At 41.9% G+C, this 22242-nt stretch overlaps 1 protein-coding gene across 3 annotated transcripts in view; it reads right to left on the reverse strand.

Annotated features, from left to right (window-relative positions):
- Positions 1-22242, reverse strand: part of ERICH1 (glutamate rich 1) — a 74022-nt gene that overhangs the window by 42240 nt on the left and 9540 nt on the right. For 2 of the 3 annotated variants that reach the window (XM_066603535.1, XM_066603529.1), the window contains exons 2-5: positions 21047-21187; positions 14986-15102; positions 5789-6124; positions 1348-1542 (exon numbers count right to left, since the gene is read on the reverse strand). In XM_066603535.1, coding sequence (XP_066459632.1) covers positions 1348-1542; positions 5789-6124; positions 14986-15102; positions 21047-21187 — 789 coding nt within the window. Of the gene's footprint in view, positions 1-1347; positions 1543-5781; positions 6125-14985; positions 15103-21046; positions 21188-22242 lie in introns of all 3 variants that reach the window. The other variant, XR_010792835.1, reaches the window with a different exon arrangement.

The raw sequence follows: 22242 nt of genomic DNA on the forward strand, positions 1-22242 counted from the left end.
AGTGTTGTATATAATGACATAGGCTAGGAAAGAAATGTATTCACAATGTAGGACAGACGTATTCATCTGTAGATAAAGTCCAACTACTTATGAGCAGGATAACAATTGAAGTTGGTTGTTGGTTGTTACATTTAACACCACAAGATCTTCAATTTTTATTCAATGCAATGGGTGCTTCTATTCTTATTCTTTCTGTTGCCTCAAACACTTAGTGCAATATAGTATAAATGGTACCACCATTCTCTATACTTAATTTTGCATATGGGTATTCATATAAGGATCCCCCCAAAAATCCTTCTCATTGGGTATATTCAACCAAGTTAATTATACAGCTAATAAGGTCGATAGTGTTGGCCAGCTGCACATCAGGCAGTGGAAGCGGCTGTTGTCTGATTCACCACATTCTATCAGGGTATATAAACCTTTGTTCATAGTAAAGCATGTATATCTACTGCAGTACTTTGTGTTGGTTTACTTATGCCTGGAAACACCTGTGAGGACTACTGCTTGTTAGACGCTGAGACCTCTATATGTCCATTTCCTCAATTGCTACCTGCATGCTTTTATATCATAGCATGTGAATAAGCCCCTCCACTACTCTCCTAATACACCTTGACGCGTTTCCCTAACTACTAATCTTTATAGTCAGTTCATCAGGAGGATTTTAATCAAGTTCCAACAGGGGTTTGTATCTTAATCCCCAATGCAAAGCATCAGTACAGCTCGTAGTGAGCAACATGCAGCTGCGTAGTTAATTTTTAATCCTAACCTGTGAATAACCATTAGAGACAACTTATTTCAGAATGTGGCACCTGGGGCGAACAGCTGATCGGTTAACCTACTAGCTAAATCAGGTCCCTGATTGTGCCGGGGTAAGCTGCGGTCAATGGGACATTTTACCATATATCAAGCAAAAGACCCCCCTCACTTCAAATGAAATTCAAATACCGTGAAAGGGTGCACACATTAACAGAATACTTTATATGAGAATTGTAGTTTACACACTGGACACTACTATATACACTGGAAAGCTTTGATTAGTGAAATAAGCAAAAATGCAAATAATCCTAGTCTGATGAAGGCACTAAATCAGTACTGCAATACGTAGCATTTATTTTTAATTCTTAATTTGACTTTATTATTTCTATTAAACTATGTCATTTTTTCACCTTTTTAGACTGATAGTTCGTGCTTTGAACAAACAAGCATTTTTTTAAAACTTTTTAATGTACTCCTACTACTCATATTTCAGCGCTTGGTAGTTTTGTTCCCAGCTCTTTTTCAAATTCCTCTCCGTCTAAAGAATGAAGGCAGTGAATTATATAAAAACAGTAAAAAAATACATACCAACAGACAAGGATGATTGCTCTTTGAAGCTGTCCAAGGAATGGTTTAATCTTTCAATATCCTGTAGGAGAAGCAGGCTTCTCAGATGATGTAAGAGCTGAACTTCAGAGAAGGGCACCGTACCACTCCGGATCTGGTCCAGAATTTCCAGGATCTGTTCCACCATCGGAGCAGAGCCTGCACATCTGGCCGCGCCTGAAAGACACACACTTAACATATTCTAATAGAAACAAAACTAAAACATAAATCAAAACTCAGTTATATCAATAAACAATGACCTGTAAATAATTCAAAAGTTTATCTACATCAAGTAAAATCAAAAAATGTATGTGTAATCACCCCAGGCTCAAGGGACATCAAATCAGGATCCAGAACTATTGAAAAGCAGGTTTCCCAGTTTGAAGCTTTTCAGCTTCAGACCAAGGAAGGGATTCAAAATGCTTTTATATAACTATATGTTTGTTGTCCGAGACTAGAAGAATTGGGGCAGATTGTATGCATACCCTGCCACTAGGGTCATTCAGTGGAAACCCACAGACTGAGATTTTAACCCAAACTTCTCAAAAGCTACTGAATGGTTTGATCATTTTTGGCTGAACTTGAACCTAATCATGTTGAAAATGTATGCGAAGTAAAACGATTTTGGCTACATCTGAGCAGCTGCAAAATATATCAAAAGCAGAAATACTGATGTAGGATTGGAGTACTAATCTTAAATAGTAATTGTCAGAGAGGTACACATTGCTATCATTGTTAGATGTGCATTATATTTCAAGATACAATTAGACAATTGGGAGCAGTGACCCTTTACTTTTGATTTAAGCATTTGTGCTTCCTGCTTCTGGCACACATTTTTATGAAAAGGTTGCATACGTAAAGTTGGGTAAAAGTTCATAGAACAATTACAGTGAGGGTTGTACACTGATCCTGAATTAAAGGCCATGTCCATCTTTTCAACATTTTACTTTTATTTCCCTGATATATCAAAAATTAAAAATCAATCAACTTTGAAAAAAATCAATGTGAAATATTTCCCACTGGTTTGTGTCTGTAGATGCTAAACAGACCGATGCTATTCTACTGCTACAGACTACAAACCTTGACTAGTCAGATCTTGCAGTCATTCTCCCTTTCATCTGTCCCCTACTTCTTCTTCAGGCCTCATTCAGACAAGCGTGTGTTTTGTGCATGCATAATGCATGCTTCTAAAAGAACCAACGCGCGGAATTTGAAGTGCAAAACAGCACGCACCCAAAAACGATAGGACATAGGTGCGTGTTTTGCAGGAGTTTCCATTGACTCCTATGGGAGCAGGAGTTAATGGAAACTCCTGCACAGGGAATAGCTTCCCCGCTGCTTACAGTAGGGCATTTAAAAGGTACTTCTGGGCAAAAGCACCTTCTAAATGTCCCGCTGTTAACCCCTTAGTCTCCCCGGGAATAAGGGGACTCCCAGAGGGATCTGTTAATCCCCACGGGGAGTCCCCTCATCACTGAGGCAGCACTGTCACAGTGTTCAGTGATGAGGGGACTGCAGCAGGGATGAAAGAATCCCCTGCCACTGCTGTGACACCTGTGGCAAAGGACCCTGATGCTATTTCAATAGGCTGGTGCTGCCGCCCCATTGAAAGAGATGGGATGAAGGCAGCCCCCGCAGTGATGATTTTCAGGGGGGACTTGAAATATAAGCCCTACCCCGAAAATTCTCTCTATCTGTAAAAAAAAAAAAAAAATGTTAACTCACCTAGAAGTGGTATCCGGCTCTTCTCCCCATCCCTGGCAGTCTTCTTCTGTATTCTGATGGATGGGGATTGAAAAATCCCCACCTCCAGAAAGCGCTGCCTCTTATTGGCTGAGCGCTGTGACCAATCAGAGGCAGTGCTCTGCCATTCATTTTTCAATCTCCGGCCACCAGAATACAGAAGACGACTGCCAGGTACAGGGAGAAGAGCCGGACAGCACTTTTGGTGAATTAACTTTTTTATTTTAGTTTTTCTACAACTAGGGATGATTTTCAGGGAAGGGCTTATATTTCAAGCTCCCCAAAAATTATCACTGCGGAGGTTGCCTTCATCCCATTGCTCGCAATGGGGCGGCAGCATCACCGGCCCCATTGAAAGCAATGGGAGGACATCACGATCCTTTGCCACAGCTGTGACAGTGGATTCTTTCGTCCCCGCTGGAAACCCCTCATCACTGAACACTAACAGTGCTGTCACAGTGTTCAGTGAGGAGTAGACCTTTGTGGAGTAGCTGCTCCAGTGAATAGGCAGTTTCATGCGCTGCGCATATGAAACTTTGCCCGTTCACACGAACAGCGGGTTTTTCGCATGAATGATGTCTAACATACATTTGGCAGATAAGCAAGAACTGGGGTACAGATTAAAGAAGAAAAAAAAAAAAGTGTATGACTGAAGGATCAGCATACACAGGGTTTGCTTACTGTATATTGCCATGGAGACGTACAGATTTATATACTAGGTATAGGCAAAAACTGTGGAAAAAAATACTTCATGAAGATTATTAAGATTTGTCAAGTTGATTTACTTTTCATTTCAGATGCATTGGAGCAAAGAGATAAAAAAAAAAAAAGATACGGAAAAGAGAAAAGCTGACCAGGCCTTTGACCCTTTCCCTCCCCGCTGCATGGGTGGGTGGTAATGCACAGGCTGAGGCAAGGCTTAATAGGCTTTCTGTATAGTAAGATTCTGACAGGCATAATCAACTGTAATGCAATATATCATAGGGCATTATTAAAGCAAAAAAGCAAATCAAGCAATTGTGTGCTCAAATCTCATTGGGGAACTAAAACCAGCAATAAACCAAATCGACCACAACATTAAAACCGACAGGTGATAAGATGCGGGATATATTAGGCGGTAAGTAAGTGGATAGTCAGTCTTGAACTTAATGTTTTGCCATTACTTGCAAACCTTTGTACTATAGGGGAGCATGGAATTAGATTGCACTTTCCACCATTTTCTTCATGTTTATGATTAAAGGGGTTGTCCCGCGGCAGCAAGTGGGTCTATACACTTCTGTATGGCCATATTAATGCACTTTGTAATGTACATTGTGCATTAATTATGAGCCATACAGAAGTTATAAAAAGTTTTATACTTACCTGCTCCATTGCTGGCGTCCTCGTTCCCATGGAGCCGACTAATTTTCGCCCTCCGATGGCCAAATTAGCCGCGCTTGCGCAGTCCGGGTCTTCTGCTCTCTTCAATGGAGCCGCTCGTGCAGAATGCCGGCTCCGTGTAGCTCCGCCCCGTCACGTGCCGATTCCAGCCAATCAGGAGGCTGGAATCGGCAATGGACCGCACAGAAGAGCTGCGGTCCACGGAGGGAGCAGACCCCGGCGGCCTTCTTCAGCAGGTATGAAGACGCCGGACCGCCGGGATTCAGGTAAGCGCTGAGCGGTTTGTTTTTTTAACCCCTGCATCGGGGTTGTCTCGCGCCGAACGGGGGGGGGGGGGGGGGTTAAAAAAAAAAAAAAAAAAAAAACGTTTCGGCGCGGGACAACCCCTTTAAATCTAAATAAGGTACCCAATATTTACAGGCAGCTTTATATCAAGATGCAAGTAGGCGACTAGATGAAACAGAATTCTCTGATTATACTATATGACTATGCTTTAAATTTGTCCTGAGGCTGGAAGTTCTTTTTAAGGTACACAAACATGTTACGATTTCCTTAAACCATCCAGAAGTGACAGTGGATTCAATAAATCATCACACCCATAAGATGCAGGTCTACACTAGCATAAATATTGTACATACTAGGAACTATTTTGTTTGCACATTCAATCAAAATAGCATGCTAGTAGGAAAAGCAAAATGACCGAATGATACACGACCATATCACACAAGTGAGACCATGCGTAAGGCCTCATGCACACAGGCACGCATGGAAATGGGCATTAAAAGACAGGTTCTCACGTTTCCAGATTCAGTGCGGGTCTCCTCCGTCGCGGTTGGATCTTCTTTCTTCAGCCCGGTTGATGTGTCCGTGCCTTTTTTCCCCCCCAATCTCCTGCTTTCTCGCATATCCATGGCACGTTCGCAGTGACAGCTTCCATTGACTTTAATGGATGCTGTCCCTGCGGGATCCGCAGGAAAATAGAGTATGCTGCAATTTCTAGCTGCACGATGGGGGAAAAAAAAAAAAAAAAATCAGAGCTGCATGTTTTTAGCTGCTTTGCGGTTGCCCATGTCTCCCTGTGAGCGGCCTGATTTGCGTATCTCCCACGCGGCTTCTGCAAATCAAGTCCGCCCATGTGCATGAGACCTAAGAATGACCAGTTTTCACCCATGATCAGGTTTCCGATTAGTGCATTTACACAATCATTATATAAAGAAGCTATTCAAATATTCCCCTCCATTTTCATAATTCACAAAACCATATTTGTCCATTGATTTAACAGAGAAAACACACCACATACTGTCAGAGAAATAAAGGTCTTGAGTAGCTTGAAGGAAATCCAGTAGATCCTCTCTTTTCTTTCTTTGGTCTTCCTCAGTCTGGTTATCAGATTGCTCCACCGTCCGGTCTTCTGCCTGGCATGCAATAGACTGGCATGCTCTACCTTCAGCCTTTAGTCTTTCTTTCTGTCTCTTTCGCTGCAATTTTCTCTTTTTGTTTTTATTGATCTTCACCCCTTCAGATGTTTGAGAAGGAGGAGTGTGTTGGATGTTTGATTCTCGATCAGCAGTGGACTCCTTGATAAAGGTTACTTTCTTCTTCCGTCTGCGTCTTTTACGAATTACCCCAGGCTCATCTACAATTAAAAGTATGTTATTAGTCCTTCAGTGAATTATAGGGAAACAGACAGGGATACTTTAAAGCAACCTACTGTTTTCAGGAAGAAAAATCTGTCCTAAGACCAGAGGGGTGCATTTTACGTAGTTGTTCTCCTCTGCCGCCCCTCCAATTCACCGGTTCCCAGTCTTGTTAGCAGCCATGCAAGATGGCCGCTGCAATATTCTAGCTACCTTTTGCCCACTGTCCACTGCTTTGTGATTGGCCAGTGCTGCTTATGTCACATATAATGGATTTATAGTCTGACACTCCCAATGTATACCATGCGATTAGATATTCTGAAGATCGAGTCGGCCACCCTGGTCAGTAACAGGACTGGGAACCAGCGGATCAGAGGGACAGTAGAGAAGAACAACTACAGGTAATATACCACCTACCACCAAGAGACTTGGAAGAAAATACTGCCCTGAAACCAGAGGGTCAATTTAATGTGGATTCATTGCTGTTAGATTCACACTTCACACAACCATAAATATGTGCATTTTGCAACACTACAGGTCTATGGCTTTTCACTTCATGTCATCCATAGCTTTCATCATTATTTGTTCTGCTGTTTCAAACTATATTTTGCCTCCTGTTTAAAAAAAAAAAAAAGTTGAGTTTTTGTCCAAGATTAGAAAAGGGTACTTTTTAAAACAGGATGTCTATCTCACCGCCACAATCTATTGTCCAAAAACTAAGCCAGATCTATATAGATCATTTTCTTTAAGAAATAAAAAAATCAAAAGTATTGCACTGGGAAGGTTTTACTTTTGTCTGCTGGAAACCATTTAACCCATTTCATAAAGAAATAGTAAGGATTAAAAAACAATCTTTAACCATACATAAGCAATATTCACACTATATTGTTGCATACACTCGAAGTCTTTTTTTCTAGTCAGACATCTAGCCAACTACACTATAGTATAAGAAGTTACACAACTGCATGTTGATTTAAATACAAATAAAATTAGTAAAATGTCCCTGTAGATTCAGATGGCTTTCCATATACTGCTGTGTGTACCTGAGGTGTAACACTAGACTGTATCTGACCATTATCAGACTTGTATCCTGCATTCATCATGCTTCCCCCTTTCAGGGGGTGAATATTTATGTACATTACAGGTATCTGTATTTTTGTGGTAATTCTTGTTTTTGTCACAGTAAAGAAATATTTTGCCCCTTCAAAGTGGTCAATATGTTGTGTAAATTTCATGGTATAACTTCCCAAAATATCCAATTAAATTCCACGTTGTATTGCAACAAAAAGAGTGTACATACTTTCACAAGACACTGTTTAAATCACTAACTTTATGTATTATGAATATTTTTTAATTTGTTGCCTGCCTGAGGGTTTTCTCTGACTATTGGGCTGCTTTCACATGGACTACAAAATCACGCACTTTTGTAGCAATGCGCCAGTCTAGAATGTATGTGAAGCCCATGGTTTCCAGTGGGTTCTTTCACATTAGCGATGTTTTGTAGCCTGCGACATTGCTAGAATACAAACTCGTGGCATGCTCTATACAGCCGTGATTTGTGATTTTTTTTTGTAGCCCGTTTCTCTATGGAGACTTCCTTTGTGTTGCATTACATAAAAACGCGTTATTTGTGTGGTGTGATGCAACTTTTACAGTCGAAAATCCGACTGTAAAAGCCCTAAAATAAGCTCTGGCTGCACTAAAAAAAACCAAAACCCACCACCGAAGAGGCGCTGTCCAGCTACGCCACACATCACCCGAAGCTCTCTGGCACTTGCTTGAAGTTCCCCAGGAGAGCTTCCTGGTCAGGAGTTTGAAAATCCCTGCCTCCAGGAAGCTCTGCCTGCGATTGGTTCTCGAGTGCCGCAGCTCAGCCAATCAGAGCCAGCGATTGAATAACTTTGATTGGCTATGCCATGGTGCTCGAGAACCAATCAGAGGCAGAGCTTCCTGGAGGCAGGGATATTTATACTCCTAACCAGGAAGCTCTGCTGGACAACGTCAAGCAAGTCTGCCGGAGCTTCAGGGAAGACGCGCGGAAAGCGGACAGTGCCTGTTAGGTGATGTAATATATATATTATATATGCAGCCAGGGCTAATTTTTGGGGTAGGGCGTATATTTCAAGTCCCTTCACCCCCTCAAAAACACACAGCAAAGGAGCACTATAAAGTTGTGCAACTTTGTAGCAAAACAAAATCGCAATATCGCCGTGACAAAATGCAGCGGTATCGCACATAACACAGATGTGATATCACTGCGATTTTCTCGTGACGATCTTGCGTCGCCCATGGGAAGGTGGCCTTATACATTTTTTTATGATAAGAAAAAAATATTAAAAAAATCTGTAAGGTCAGATCCAGTTAATGTCGGAGTAATGGAATTTCTTTGTATCTGGGTATGATGATGATTATCCGCTGAGTTGCATCTGACCCTCGGTCACTCCATGGATCAATGTTTTCCACGTGTTTCTGTCTTTCGTGGCTTCTTTCAGTTCGGCGATTGACATGTTCGTGGTGGCCTTGATTGTATCTAGCCATCTTGTTCTTTGTTGTCCTGATCTTCTTTCCACTGACCTTGCCCAGCATCAGTACTCTTTCCAGTGACTTTGCGCGCATCACATGTCCAAAAAATGAGCCGCTGTTTGATGATTTTGCCCTCTAGTGATATTTTCAGTTTGACGCGATCTTACATTGTTCATGGTCATGGCAGTCCAAGGTATCCGGAGCATTCTCCTCCAGCACCAGAGTTCAAACCCATCAATTTTTCCTCTGTTTTTCTGAGCGTCCAATTTTCGCAACCATATATAGTTATGGGAAGGACGATTGCATTGACCAGTCTGGTTTTTGTTGTAATGTTAATATCCTCGCTTCTCCAGATCTTTTCCATTCCTTGCATTGCTTTGCTACCAAGTGTAATCCGTCTATTGATCTCAGGTCCAGATTGCCCATTGCAATCGATTTTAGATCCAAGGAAGATTAAATCTTGGACCGTCTCGACTTCTTTGTTGTTCATTTTTATGTTCACTGTGGTCATGACTTTAATTTTCTTGGTGTTCAGTCCCATGCGTTGGCTTTTCTTTTGCACTCGTTAGATAAGGTATTACAGGTCCCTTTCACTTTCCGCAAGCATGGTGGCGTCATCTGCATATCGGAGGTTGTTGACAATTCTGCCACCAATTTTGACTCCGATTTCTGATTCATCCAGATTGCATCGCCTCATGATCGTTTCTGCGTACAGATTGAAAAAGACTGGTTATAGAATGCAGCCTTGCTGTACGCCTTTCTTGATTCAGAACCAATCCCTGTTTCCATAAACTGTCCTTACTGTTGCTTCATGGCTGTTGAAAAGCGACCTTATAAGCTGTTCAATATGTTCTGGGATGCCCATTTGCTTCAGACACTTCCAAAACTTGTCATGTTCGACACAGTCAAAAGCTTTGCTGTAGTCGATGAAACACATGTACACGTCCTTCTGATACTCCGGGGTCTTCTCCATGACCCAGCACAGGTTTGCGATTTGGTCTCTGGTGCCACGTCCTTTGCGGAAGCGCTTGAACATCCGGCAGTTCCCATTCAACAATTGCCGCAATGCGTTTTGGTATGATCTTTAAAAGAATTTTGCTCGCGTGAGGTATGAGGGCGATGGTGCGGTAATTGGAACATTCTTGAGCATCACCTTTTTTTGGAAGTGTGATGAAGACAGATCTTGTCCCGTCTTTGGGTATGAATATACTGTTAAGATAGTGATTTGGGCAGACGTCCACTGAGCTTGGAAATTTATGCAAGATCCTTTACAGAAAACAGCTCACATGTGGAGGGAAACAAAAAAAAAGACCAAGTGCTAACAGTGAATATTTAGGTAAATATATTTCTAAGAGTTCAAATGGACACTGAAATGAGGCCATTATAGGAAGTACTTGAGCATTCAAGAGCCGCTGTCTCCAGCATTACTCCAGGAATATATAGCTGCAGTTTGTTTTATAAACACTTCTATGTTTCCATAATGCTCCTGGAGTTCTACTTCATTCCAGACAGGAGGTTATTACGTGGCGTATAAAAAGGTTAATTGAAAAGACAAAAATGTTTCCAAGAAGCATACAGGAAAATAAGAACACGACGAAAAGAGGTTTAAATGGAGAAATGCAGAAAGTAACAGATACTTCATTTCAATGGAAAATTGCAAAATATGTTCCGGCTTTTTCCAAACTGCCTTCATCTTCATTTAAATAAACCATTTCACAAAATGTATTTCTGACTGACTGTGGTTTATAGCAGAAAACAAAACTACAAAAGAAGCATAAATGTGTATATTGGTTCACATAATTTATGTTTTTAACCTCTTAAGAACGTACAGTCCTGTGCCTTAACACAATAGGATATAGCGGAAATCCTGCACTCCTAGTGAGTGGATTGCTAAAAACGTGAATTATATAAGTGCACTTAGTAGAGGAGTCCTTTTCCAGATAGGACCCCTCTAAATCCAGGTGGTTCCTCAATGGGTGGGCCAATGAAGTCTCCACTCACCTCTCCCATCCCTTCCCTGTTCTCCCCTCATGGCTTCTACTATATATACACTACACACCAAACCAATTAACCATGCTTGATAGAGAAGGTTTCTTTATACACCTTCGAAACGCGTTGCATGTTCCACTTGTTTCCAATGCGTCTTATGGATATCTTGCGAATCTTTAATAAAAATACGTTGTACTGAAACTACCCAAGAAGCCTTCTGGATTACTGAGGAACCACCTGGATTTAGAGGGGTCCTATCTGGAACAAGACTCCTCTACTAAGTAAGTGCACTTATATAATTCAGGTTTTTACCTATCCCGTGCAGGATTTTTACTATATCCTACTGTGTTATACAACCAAGGTACTCTCCTCCTGCGGGCTCCCCCCTGATGCTTTCCCTGTGTCCCATGAAGACGCCACCAGAGATTCATGTATTGGATTTTATATAAGGCCCCCTTGGACTGGCGTTCCACACCAGGTGAGTTCCATCCTCCTCTTAACTGTATTCTATTTACAATTCATTGTTTGCAGTGTGCATCCATAAATTTATTTGCGTTATGTGCCTATGGCGTTTGTATGCAGCCGATCCCGCTCCATACAATGCGAGTGCTGGAACTCTGATCTCGGCTGTTAACCCTTTAAACGTCCGTTCTGACAATGCCATTTAAATCCCCCAATCAAAGTTTGGGGGCCCTCAACAGATCTCCATAATGCTATCACTAGGTGCCCCGTTGCCATGGTAGCCTGGGGCCTTCTGAAGGCCCCCAGTGCTGCAATGGCCGATTGCCCATGAAGCCATGTCTGTGGCATGGCTTGGTAGAATGCCTGTCAGATCATGATGAAATGTAATTCTATGACATTATACTGTACTGCAGGAGTGTTCAAACGATCGAAAGTTCAAGTCCCCTGGGGAGGACTAAGAAGAAAAAAACAATATATACTTATATATTATATACACTTTCTTTTACAAAAACATAGCCCCTAGAAGGAGTTGTTGTTTTGCTGCAATATCTCAGGCAGATATACAAATAATTAGTTGTGGTAGGATTAGATGAACGGTCTTCCCACCCAAGGCCCTAAAAGTGGTTACACCCTTTTCCGATACAAAGGCTTTCAGAGGCTACTTGTGTGTAGTGTACCTCTGTTCCCACTTGCATAGAACTTGTTGACTATTAGACATGCCTCTGTGATGCAATTGAAGAGATCTGTCCCAGGTAACAGAGTTTAAGATTAATATATTGAAATGCAAGAAGCAGGAGGGTTCTATCGATGAATTCCCCAGCACCTGGGCCGTTCTGATCAGACTGTTAGGTGGTGTTGGGATCACTGGATGTGTGAGGACACAACCAAGCTTGGGTCACTCTCGACAGATCACCAGTAGAGATGGTCACCTAATCGTCCGACGAGCACAATAAGCACAAACTGTTACAGTATCCGTCATCCAAGTGGTGTGGATTTTACCAAGGCTTTTGATGGAGATCAGTCCCAGATTTTAACCCTTTTATTTCAAAGCTCAAAATCTGCAGAATAAATGGGCATGCTGCAGATTCAGAGTCCACAGCATTTTTCAAAAACACTGGGTTCGGTCCAGAAATTTTCTGCTCCATGTGAAGGAAGCATTTGTAATCTCTTCCACATGGCTTGTACTGTAAATGCTGCAAAACCTCAACAGCATTTACTCTATGTGTGAAGGTGGCAAGGTGGCCCTCCTTACTGTCCCCTGAATTTACCTATTGATTCCTCTGTCCACCCAAAAAAAAAAAACAAGATTTAACCATATAGTAGTTTTACAAACTAAATACACAGAATATACAATCCAGTTTACCCATACTACCAATTTGTACCCAGGAGTTGCTTAAAATGACACTGTAGTTCATAGAAAATGTCACCATTCATGTTGAATATATAGGTAACAGTCCACTGTCCTCCTTTTCATGTATGTAAAAAGGCCGCCAGATTCCCCTATACACAGTGTTCTTCAGTAGTCTAAGACACCGCCAACCCCCGAATCCCGCTGTCAGGCCAAGCGACCTGCAATGAAAAACAGAGGATGGATATGGAGCAGACATCCTGAGTGTTGGTCCATCTGAGAGCGGAAAAATGTCTCAAACTGAAGCCTACTGTGTGTAGGGTAGTCCGAGGGCTGGGTTGCAATTTTACTGCGAATGGCATGAAAGAGAGTACACCAGAATGTTACCTATACATTCTACATATATAGTGAGATTGTAGTGAGTCACGTTTTCATTCCCTTCTCTATTCACTATAGTGTTCATGGTGGCACTGAAATTCTGATCATGAACTAGAAGGATCATGATGAATGTAGCAGTAGGATAGCAACTCAAATAGGAGCACAACCATCGCCATCCACTTTTATCCATATAGTCACCCTACTTCAACTCTCCCGCTTTCTCAATATTGTATATATTATTCCCACAGTCACATCTCAATATCTTCTGGTCTACTTAAATGTGTATATAAAGGGAAGCCACTCACACACTGGCTGGAGAAAGCCACATGACATGACAGCCCACATATATGCGCATTTTCAGAGTTCCATTATAATGAAAGAAGAGGAGGAGGGTCAGATAAGAAACAGCCATTTCATATAGTAAAACATTCAATTTTTAAAAAATAAAAACAGTGCAGTTCACCAAAGTACTCCAGTCAGTGGTGTATATAGAAGAAATGGGGCCACATAGCAAAACCTTAGATGGGCTCCTCATTATGGTGCCTGCTTTTGACAAACCAGGTCAGGAGAGTCTGGTATTTCTTTCCCAATCCATGCCCTTTCAAATGACCCTTGCACCAATTCTCCACTTACTGATTTGGGAAGAATGCAGTTTTTCTGTGCAGGGAGCAGAGATCCAGCATACATTGTCACTACACACTAGCAAAAGGAATGGTGCAATCAGAGCTTGTGCCCCTCTTTAAGGACACCATAGCAGTTGCATGGTCCACCTCTATGGTACGTATGTCCTTGACTCTGATGCACAGGAAACTTTGAGCAAATAAATTTACTTTAAGGGCAACATGTTTTGCCACATTAAATAAAACTAATCTACGCTGCTGGGAAGTCAGCTGGAAATATCTCTGAAAGCACACACTAATATCCAGGACACACATCAGCAGTCCCATATTATTGAAGGTTCCCAAGTTCTTCTTTTCTTCAAGTGCTTCATCACACACAAATAATTACAGCATGCAAATATAAATTAGAACCATTTTATTTCTCTCCACCGGACAAGCTTCATGGCACACGTCAACTGTCATGAATATTCTACTAAATCTAGGGAAGGCAGATACTACTGACAAATGATTACGGTAATATAACGTTCACACGTCTACGTACATCATCAGGTGATACGTCTATGCCCTCCAGCATACTGATGACAATTTGAAATGATCTATATAACTATAGATTATGATAAGAGATGAGCGAGTATACTCGCTAAGGGCAATTACTCGATCGAGCATTGCCCTTAGCGAGTACCTGCCCGCTCGGAAGAAAAGATTCGGCTGCCGGCGGCGGGCGGCTGGGGAGAGCGGGGAGGAACGGAGGGGAGATCTCTCTCTCCCTCTCTCCCCCCTGCAACTCACCTGTCACCCGCGTCAGCAGCCGAACCTTTTCTTCAGAGCGGGGAGATACTCGCTAAGGACAATGCTCGATCGAGCATTTGTCCTTAGCGAGTATGCTCGCTCATCTCTAATTATGATATATGTGATCACTTGGATAAGTCATCATGTCACATGTAGTTACAGGAGCTACTGCATCCTACAATCAAGATGGCAGACACAAGCTGTTTTTTTTGTCTTCTAAACACCAAATTTGAGGATAGGATGTGATGAGAGACCGCTAAATCTTCATCAGTAGGACCACACAATATTTGGTAATTTAAAAACATTTTCTTTTTTGCCCAATTGCATGCTTCTGACACTACTGTAGGACTATGCCTCATAACCATGGTGGAATTTTGCAGCAGAAAGAAAACAAGTGACGTGTCAATTCTTGGTGTGGAAATTGTGTTGGGCTGCAACATGCAGATCCGCGTTATTGACAGGGGCTAAAAAACAATAAAATAAAAATATTGGCTTGGGGATCCGCGACAGAACACTTGAGTCTCAACATTGGAGTTCTGCCATAGATTAAACTGGTAGATTCACAATGGCAATATCCAACATGGTTACGACAACCTGTGGGAATGAGGCCTTAAAGGTTGATACTGATATTTACATCAATTATAAGGAAATGTCAACTGTATCTTGTGAATATTCAGAGATGTAAAAGTCTGCATTTTGCTAGAATGTTAGGTATAATACTTGTGAAATCTATGACAATGTCATACAGTACCTTCCAGATCTGAATCTTCTGTGGTGGAAGGTTTGACATTGCTTTGAGGAGGTGCTATGTAGTCATCTGGGGGAAGACTCGCAGTGTAGACCTTCACTTGACTTGATTTTTCATGGTCTGTAGAAAGAAGAAGATACAATTAGAATGATTAGCCTAGGACTAACGTGGAGGACAAGGAAAATGTACCTCTGCTTGACTGCAAAAATGCAGGTGTCCTGTTTACAAACATCTCTGGATGTGACCTGAACCTATCTCGGCCACTGATGAAAACTGCCGATACAAAGACCAGTAGGTCTGTGTTGCGGGAGGTTTCCATTCCTTTCTGACATTTTGTGCCGAAAACAAGCAATGAAAGAATAAACGCAGTCATCCACATTATTCTTTCCACCACAAAAAGCTGAAAATGAACGTAACTTGCCAAGACCTAGAAGCATTGGTCTCCGTTTCAGCAGTTTCCATCAATGGCCAATACAGTTTCCATTCAGGTCCTGTCCAGGAGTGTCATTTGTGGGATTTTAAAGGGAAGACCTGATGATACCCCTAGAAAGAGACCATACCAAGGTCTGAACAGACCCTCAGTGTTATACGCTACATTTCTATTAATTAGTGCATTCTCCTCCATTGTTTTAAAGAAGTCCTATCAGGTCCTTTGATAAGCAGGGTGGGCAGCATACCTTTAGAGACATTTCTCCGCCGATTCCTCCAGTCTTTTCATTTTTCTCGTAGCCGCTCCCTATCCATTTGCCTTCCATTAGTTACAGAGTCTTAGGCCTCTCTCACTCCGCAAAACGACGTGATTTTGATTGTGGTGTTTTGCTGTGATTTTCACTGCTGTTTTTGAACACAAGTCAAAGCCTTAACAGCGCTTTTTAACATACCCCATAATTGTGATGGGTGATCAGGTGCGTTAAAAAGTGCAAAAACGCGCCAAAATAGAGCAGGCAACGCTGTGTTCGAGCACAGGTCTGCGAGGCCCCATTGAAATCAATAGGAGCTTTGTAATGTGATCACTGCGGCATTCAAAACAACGCGGTAATTGTGGTAAGAAGTGCATGTGCGAGAGTGGCCTTACGGTCCAGTATCAATAGCTGGTGTGGCATTTGATAGACACTGAGGGGTGGTGGCCACCTGGCAGAAAACAAACATTGAGCTTCGAAAGTAACAGGGACCAAACAAAAATAAAAACTGTGGTGGAATCAGCATGGATGGGACTATACAAAGGTTTGCTGAGGACCTGGTAGGGTCCTTTAAATATAATGATCACAGCTAGTTCAGCTAATTATACAAATATATATATATTTCATTAGGAAAATACGCAAACTCAAAATCACATTCTTTACTTATAAGTTTGAATGTGTGCATATAAATATTTTACAAAATCAATGCTGAATATGGAAAACATATTTCTGTGAACATCCTGATCCATTCTACACTCTCTGCCAGTAGAGGGCAGTAAGAGACTTTACACACAGAACAGATACCAGAAGAAATGGCTTAGAAGATGGAATAGCTCATCATTAATCTTTTTTTGCTATAGGTTTTTATTTTTTTTTGCTCAAGTCAATTTAATGTAAAGAATCTTCAGTAGCAATTGGATGTGATGGCGTCAGGTGGTACTGCCTCCACGTGGTGCCATATAATATGCCATCAGATACTGTATGTACCAAGCAAAGCCTCTATGGAAGAATACGTCTGTATATACACATGGAATCCGACCCTGCATGCCTCCATATGAAATCTGAGGCATACAGAAACATAGTAATGGCCCAAAGACTTGTAGGCACACCAAACAGAGCTCTGTACTACTTGGAGGTTGTATTCACCACTAATACAGCCATGTACACGAGCCCTTAGGTTGAGGTCGCAAAATAGGAAGTGAAGTAAGGCCCAATGTCTACGGGCAGATCGGATTCCGCATGCAGGAGCCTGTAGCGGAATCCGACCATGCCTGCGACCGAGGACACTGTGGGTCTTCTACTTACATCTCCGGGTCTTCTATTTTCTTCATTGCGGATGTGTTCGGAAGCGCTGGCCCATGCGCTGCAGCACATGTGCAGTGGAGTTTGGTCTTTTTTTAAGGCCTCATGTCCACGGGGAAAATCAGATCCGCTACGGATTCTACATGTAGAATCCGTAGCGGGTCCCTCCTGCCCCGCGGACATGAGCGCTGAAAATAAGAATAAATGAGGATAAACTCACCTCCCATCCGCTCCGTTTCTTCTCTGCGTCGCGGCCGGATCTTCTTTCTTCGGCCGGCGGATGAATTCGTCACGCCAGCGGCACGTCGCCGACGTGCCGCGCGCATGCGCCGGGCACATCCGCCGAGCCGAAGCAAGGGAGATGCGGCCGTGAGGAAGAGAAGACCTTCCCGGCCCGCTGCGGGTGAGTAAATGCTTTTAAATTCCTATTTTAGGTCTCCCGCGGATCCGGACGGCTTCCATAGGCTTCAATAGAAGCCCGCGGGAGCCGTCCCCGCGGGAGACCCGCATGAAAATGGAGCATGGTCCAGATTTTTTCATGCTCCATTTTTTTTAAAATCACTTTTATTGACGATCCGCGGGTATTTATCTACCCGCGGGTGGTCAATGCATCCCTATGGGGTGCGGATCCGTGTGCGGGAGAAGAGTTAAAATCCGCTGCGGATTTTAATTCTTATTTTCCCCGTGGACATGAGGCCTAAACCCCTGCTTTCTTGTGTAATCTGCTGCCTGTCAGCAATTCAACTGTGGACAGGCTGCGGATTAGACAACTTCCGTTGACTTAAATTAAAGTCATCAGTGTGGGAACGGCACTGAAATGGAGCATGCTGCGAGTTGTTTTCTGGACCAAAAGGTCCGCAAAACAAATCTGCATGCTTTAATTCATGTGCGGATGTCCATGCTTTCCTATGGGAAGCTTGATTTGCGGATCTGCCGCGCAAATTCTGCAAATGAGACCCGTCCCCTACCATTTGTTATTAATGGCCAAGAAAAGGTGTCTAAAGTTTCAAAAAAAAAAAAAAGGAAGAAAATGTGCCAGCGAGAACACTCTGGATCAACATTGGGGAGTAATAGGCTGAGCTGCATAGACAGATGTCTTTTTCCAGCCTTCTATACTATGTTACTATGTTATGACACTTGGCTAAGAGTGACTAAGAACTAAGAATCAGTCTGCTAAATAGCATCATTGAAAACCAGGAAAAGAGCAGAAACCTGATTAACATACACCGTTTTAATGTTCAAATGACACTTAGTATAAAAACATCTGAATCTTGGAGAAATGTCTTAGAGCATACAGACAGAAGCAGAGTAACGCACTCAGAGAATACCGACAGGTCTGGTTAATAGAATACGCTTTTAGACATCTCCACATGTTTGGAATATGGAAGGCTCTTTCTTCAATATTCAGTGAATCATTAACAAATTGTCATAATGAGTGTGAAGGGAAAGGGAATTATGCCCAGCTTCCATTTTTCAGACGCAGTCCTATTATCCAGGCATAGTAAAGCACAATTTATCAGCCGCAGAACATCCTGTCTTTTCTGCACAAGGTTTCCATTGAATCATCAATCCCTCTTTTGTTCTGAAAATTTCAATTTTTGTTTTGCAAAAAAGAACACTTTGATCTGATTATGTGTTAAGACAGCTTCTCTGGGGGAAAAGACATTCGGAGGCCTGCTGTAATACAGGATTGCAGTTATTGTTAAGCAGACAATACTGGGTACTGTATGTTATATGTATACCCTACAAAGGCCATGTGTGGACTAAGTCTGGGGGTAAAAACTAGAAAGATAGTATGTAGTGTATATTTCAGTATAGTATACATTTAAAAATACTCTAGAAATTGCAAAAAAAAAAAAAAAGCAATTTTTCTGTAAGTGTGTGTTCACACAGTAGATTCTGCCTGTAAAACCGTGGGACAAATCCATGGCTTTTTTTGTGTGTTTTTTGCCGCAGGTCCACATGTGGATTTAGTCCTGTCAATGGGCAAAATTCTTGTGCTCAATTCCTGAGGCGTTTCTGCAAGGATCCACAGAAAGTAGTCACTTGTCACTTCTTCATACGGATCCGTGCGAAAGCATGTCCGAAATTCTGCTTGGACTTTACCCATTAACAAGACTAAATCTTCTGCCACGGTTTTACAGGCAAATACTGAGGTGGGATGTCATGTGAACATACCCTTAATCTCCTCCTCTCCTTTAATGCAATCCAAAGAAAAATGTATATTAATTATATATACTGTATATACTCAAGTATTAGCCGACCCGAGTATAAGCCGAGTCAATAAGTTTTACCACAAAAACTGGTAAAACTTACTGACTTGAGTATAAGCCGAGCTATACTCAGGTATATGCTGGGTAAAAAAAAAAAAAAAAAACCCATACTCACTTCCCAGCCGGAGTCTGTATTCCTGGCGGCAGTGCGGCAAGCTGCTAGAATCCTCCCTGCTGTCCTTTCTGCTTGGCTCTGTCATTCCCCGCCATCAGCGCTGTGATAGGTTGTGAATGATCGAGCGCTGGCTGTGATTGGCCGGCGCTCGATCGAATCACAGCGCTTCCTTCCACAGCGCTAACGGCGGGGGATTTGAAAGCCGAGCAGGGAGATGACAGCAGGGAGGATTCTAGCAGCTTGCCGCACTGCCGCCAGGAACACAGACGCCGGCTGGGAGAGGAGTATGGAGTTGTTTTTTTTTTTTAACCCTTCCCTGACTCCAGTATAAGTATAATTGTGTTTGCCTTTTTGGCTGCTGCATTACATTGTTAACTCATGTTCAGTCTATGATCTATTAGTATACCCAAGTCTTTTTCACATGTGCTGCTGCTTAGCCCAATTCCTGCCATTCTGTAAGTGCTTTTTTCATTTTTCTTGCCCAGATGTAGGACTTTGCATTTCTCCTTGTTAACCCCTTCATGACGCAGCCCTTCCCCCCCCCCATTTTCGTTTTTTCCTCCCCTCCTTAAAAAAATCATAGCTCCTTTATTTATCCATCAACGTTTGCGGACAAGTTGTAGTTTTCAATGGTGCTATTTAAAGTACCATATAATGTACTGAAAAACTTTTTAAAAATTCTAAGTGGAGTAAAATGAAACAAAAACGACATTCCGCCATCTTTCAGTGCGTCTTGTTTCTACGGCGCACCAACTGCAACAAAATCGACATGATAACTTTATTCTATGGGTCAGTATGATTACTACGATACCAAACTTGTATAGTTTTTTTTTTTTACTATACTACTTTTTTTCAAAGATATTAAATAGTTTTCAATTACTTTCTGCGGTCATTTTGTGTGCGCAATAATTTTTTTATTTTTCCGTCAACGTAGTTGAGCAAGGGCTCATTTTTTGCGGGATGTCTTGTAGTTTCCGATAGTACCAATTCGGAATACATTCGAACGCTGTTTGTTGCGTTTTTTCTGGGAGAAAGGGTGACTGAAAAAGTGCATTTCTGGTGTTCTTTATTTTTTATTTTTTTTGGACAACGTTCACCATGCGGGGTAAATAATGCGCTACTTTGAACGGCTGATCGCGGCTATTGCCCGCGGGTGTTAGCTGTAAAAGTACGTCCTGGAGCGGGAAGGGGTTAATTACAGCTTACTGGTGGATGATCCGCAGTGTTTACGCCATGTGGAAACATACCCTATATGTTACATAAACCTACCCTTATAGTGTTCAGTCAGCACACGGTGTGTACCGTAATAGTGATTGTGAAATAGTTGCACAATCATTTTTGTTATTCTTTTTATTAGGCAAGGTTAATGGGGAGCCGACTGGATGAATTGTATGGGATTATTTTCCAAATATACAATGGCAATTGGATTATATTATTCCCATAATTCTTAAACCTTACGCCGCAGAAAAAAAACAGATATCATACTTGAATTCAGCGCACTAAAGTTACTAAAAGCCACCTATCTGCTCATCTGTTCTAAAAATTGTGTTGCACAGTGTAATTGGTCCAGACACTACAAGGTTAAGGTTATACCAAGACTTTTTCCCCATAGAGAAGTAATAATATAAGATCCATCAGCAGACATAACGGGTTATAATACATGATGAGTCTGGCCAGTTCAACAGGACTGTTACCTGCTGGCTCAGGTGCTGGAGACTGTACAGATCCTGTAGGCTCTTCACCCGTTACTGTCGGTTGGCTCTTGTTTTGGGATGGCGCAGTCGGGAGATCAGCAGTGTGAGGGTACAATCTTGTCAAAACCTTGGAAAGAAAGACTTAAAAAAAAGGTAAAACAAATGAATAGAGGAGCCGCTCATATGTATCTAATAGTAAAACACAGAATATCTAAGGATCAGAAAATGACATGAAGTTTGAAAAACCCTCTATGCCTCCTTTGTAGATGCTGAATTGTTTCAAGGCAACCTGCAGCTCTAGTAATACTTTGCAGAAGTAGAATATAGAAATTCTTTAGATTGGTTTCTCTTATATTTTCTCTGAATCAACTAGCTTTTCCAGTCAGCGGTTTAGACTATTTTATGCCAAGTTCTTTGCCTTTTTTTTTAAGTAGGCTAAAGTCAGGGAGATAATACGAGTTTCTAGGCAAATTCAATTTAGCACTGTAGTCAAAACAGCAAAAAGTTGTAGAGTTGGAAAGTGGTGCGATGTGGATGTGTCTGTATTCAGGATGGACGCATGGTCACGTCACACTACAGAGGGGTATGAAGGAGTAGGGTACATCCACACTTGGGTTAGGGCTTTGCATTTTGGAACAGAAAAACTGAATTATAGATTTCCTTTTTTTCCGCCATTGATTTAAAAAAATGGAAAGTTCATAGTTTGCTTTGGTTTCTTTTTTCCACGGAACAAATAGCGAAGTCTATGGAAGCAAACAGAAGCATTTATGGTTTTTTGAAGCCCATTGAAATCAATGGGGAAGGGGGGGGGGGGGAACGACACACCTTTTAATTCCGTTTTTTGCCCTAACACACCCTTACCATTTTGTGGTGAACTTCTCCATTCCATTCTGCATGTCAACTAGGAAGATCATTCTACAGTTTCTACACATCTACATCATCAAAAATAAATAAATTCAGAGCTGCATTCACAAATGCACTCGCTCCTGAGCTGAACTCTAAGATCAGCTGCACACGAACGGATTTATATTGCAGAATCCATGGTTGGTTCCCGCACCGAGGATGCGCAGGAGATACTGTTCAGAACATGTTATGCAAAATCGCTTTTTCCTACACACTCGCTGAATCAAACTGTGTTTTCTGCGAGCAGAGGAAAAATAGCAGCATGCTCTATTTTCATGCGGATTCTGCACAGA

Source organism: Eleutherodactylus coqui, chromosome 1, assembly GCF_035609145.1.
Source record: "Eleutherodactylus coqui strain aEleCoq1 chromosome 1, aEleCoq1.hap1, whole genome shotgun sequence".
Taxonomy (NCBI): Eukaryota; Metazoa; Chordata; class Amphibia; order Anura; family Eleutherodactylidae; genus Eleutherodactylus; species Eleutherodactylus coqui.